The sequence below is a fragment of the Myodes glareolus genome, chromosome 21 (genome assembly GCF_982192425.1).
Source record: "Myodes glareolus chromosome 21, mMyoGla1.1, whole genome shotgun sequence".
In the NCBI taxonomy this organism is placed as follows: Eukaryota; Metazoa; Chordata; class Mammalia; order Rodentia; family Cricetidae; genus Myodes; species Myodes glareolus.
Window position 1 is genome coordinate 8,599,934 of NC_142046.1, and position 2,807 is coordinate 8,602,740.

Consider the following 2,807-nt stretch of genomic DNA (forward strand, 5'->3'; position numbering starts at 1 on the left):
TCTAAGGAAGTTGAAGCCTGGATAGTTATAGTTATAGTTATAGTTATAGTTATAGTTATAGTTATAGTTATAGTTATAGTTATAGTTTTAGTTTTAGTTATAGTTATAGTTTTCCTTGTTTAACTGACACAGAAAGCAAGTAAGTATAGAAAGTAAATTAGGTACAAGACTTTGTCCTTGTCACGATAGGAATAAAAATAGATAAATAAATAAATGTTAAATGAGATTCCTAATTAAAGTTACTGACCAAAAGATTCACACTTCCTATGGGAGGCCTTACCCTCTCTGAGGAAAGAGGGGGAGCAGGAGGGAAAGGAGGGGGAACTATAATTGGTATGTAAAATGAAAAAGATTATTTTTAAAAATTAAAAACAAGCACTACCTGCTCTACCAGTTGACACTGGTTTAGGTCCCAGACTCCACACAGTGAATAAAAAAATGTCTCTAACTTGAGTTCCAGGGCATTCAATGTCCTCCTCAGGCATCTTTATACACTGCATGTATGTACTGCATTGACATGCTTGCAGGCAAAACATAGATACATAAAACATGACAATAAATTAATTAAAATATATGAAAAATAAATACTATGTATTACCACAAGGTTATAATAGAGAACTTGGAATCATTTCATACTAACATGGTAAATAATTGAGTAAATTACTATACTTTCCTTAATTTGAATACCATACATTAATTACATATAGGAAATCATCACATCAAACCCCATAAATATCTGCCACACTTGAGTGTTAACTACAAAAACTAAAAACTAAATATAAGGGGCAGAACATATGGCTCAGTGATTAAGAGTACTGACTGTTCTTCCAGAGAACCCAGATTTGCTTTCAATTACCCATGTGGTAGCTCACAACCTTCTTTAGGTTCAGTCCCAGACAGTCTGACACCCTCTTCTGACCTCAAACACTAGACACAATTATGATGCACAGACATACATGCAGGCAAAACACCTATACACAATAATAAAAATAAATAAATGAACATTAAATGAGATCTCTAATTAGAGTTACTGACCAAAACATCAGAGTACACTATAAAATAAAATACTAAAAATAAAATCATTAATTTAACAGAAGAAATATTTCTATCATCTTCAGGAAGAAAAAAATCTTTGCAGTGAAAGCTACAGAGCTTTAAAAGACTTGGTGATGACTATATAAAAAATAAAATGTTTGCAAAGCAAGGAAAAATGCAGGGAGATTTTTGAGACCTTCCCAAGATAATCAATGTCAGCCAAGTAATTAAATAGAGAGGAAACTTTGCAAGGAGAAATGAGTGAAGAAAAGGCAGTCACATGAAGTTTCACGAAGACAGAGAACAGAGGACGGACTGGAGAAGAGAAGGGAGTAGGGTTGCTACCAGAAAAGACCACACACATCACTGTGGACACACTCTATGAATAAAGATATTTCTCATGGCTCCTTTCATGTCACGATTCCTCAGACTGTAGATAAAGGGATTCAACATGGGTGTGACTACATTGTACATCACAGCCACAATGACATCTTTGTCATTAGCTTTATTAGATGAAGGGACTAGGTACAGCCCAATAATGGCTCCATAGTACAGACAAACCACAGAGAGGTGAGAACCACACGTGGACAAGGCTTTGCAGATTCCCTTGATGGAGGGACTTCTCAGGATGGTGGCTCCAATGCGGCCATAAGAGACCAGGATGCATATGAATGGTAGAGTAATGGCCAGTGTACCTAAAAGAAGGATGACCAGCTCATTGACGGTGGTGTCTGAGCTGGACAGTTTAAGTAAGGCAGAGAGATCACAGAAGTAGTGGGGGATGATATTGTCTCTGAAATGAGATAAATGAGCCAAAAGGAGGGTGTGAACAAGGGAATTGGCAAAGGACAAAGCCCAGGATACAACTACTAGTAGGACACAGAGGCTCTGACTCATGATGGTGGTGTAGTGCAGAGGGTGACAGATGGCCACGTACCTGTCGTAGGCCATGGAGGTCAGAAGGAAGCTGTCAACATTTGCAAGGGATAGGAAAAAATACATCTGGGAAATGCACCCAGCATACGAGATGGACTGACTGTGTGTCAGCATATTCATGAGCATCTTTGGAGCTGTGACTGATGAGAAAGAGATGTCTGTGAAGGCCAAGTGGCTGAGGAAGAAGTACATGGGGGTGTGGAGGTGAGAGTCCAGCCTGATGAGAAGGATGATGAGCAGGTTCCCCAGCATTGTGGTCAGGTATATGACCAGGAACAGGGCAGAGTACATGCCTTGGTCCTCTGGATGGATGGGGAGTCCCAGGAGGATGAACTCAGATAGAGAGCTCTCATTATCTCTCCTCATGATCTTCATCTTCTGTAATAAATGAAAGATGGAATAAGAAAGAATGATTTGACTTGTACAATATAAAAGCATTTTAAGAATGACCTTATCAGAAAAATAATATAGTTTGAACCATTTAGTCTGCCTGTTTTAACCTTAATACATAGATTTTTGTCACAGTAATGAGCTAGTTATGGTTTGGAAAGATAAATTATTTCCCCAACTAGAAAACAACTGAATGCCTTTTACAGGGAACAATGAAACATCAAAAAATTATCAAATCAGTTCCATATCCAGTTCAAGGTTATGGTTTTCATTAGGACAATTTTAGATAAGGAATTAGTCGCACTGTAAATTTGTATTAGCAAATCAAAAAAAAACATGATTTCAATTAAAAAAATAATGTAAAAATTGGGACCAGTAAGTAGAAAAATCAACATGATTTTAATGACTTTTGATCTCTCTTAAATTTTTCAATGTCTCTTGAATGC

The 2,807-nt window shown here is 37.1% G+C and overlaps 1 protein-coding gene across 1 annotated transcript; it reads right to left on the reverse strand.

Annotated features, from left to right (window-relative positions):
- Positions 1-1,398: 1,398 nt before the first annotated feature.
- Positions 1,399-2,346, reverse strand: LOC125396790 (olfactory receptor 1J21-like). Its single transcript, XM_048428823.3, has one exon. The coding sequence runs from the start codon at positions 2,344-2,346 to the stop codon at positions 1,399-1,401; it is 948 nt and encodes a 315-aa protein (XP_048284780.3).
- Between the last annotated feature and the right edge of the window lie 461 nt (positions 2,347-2,807).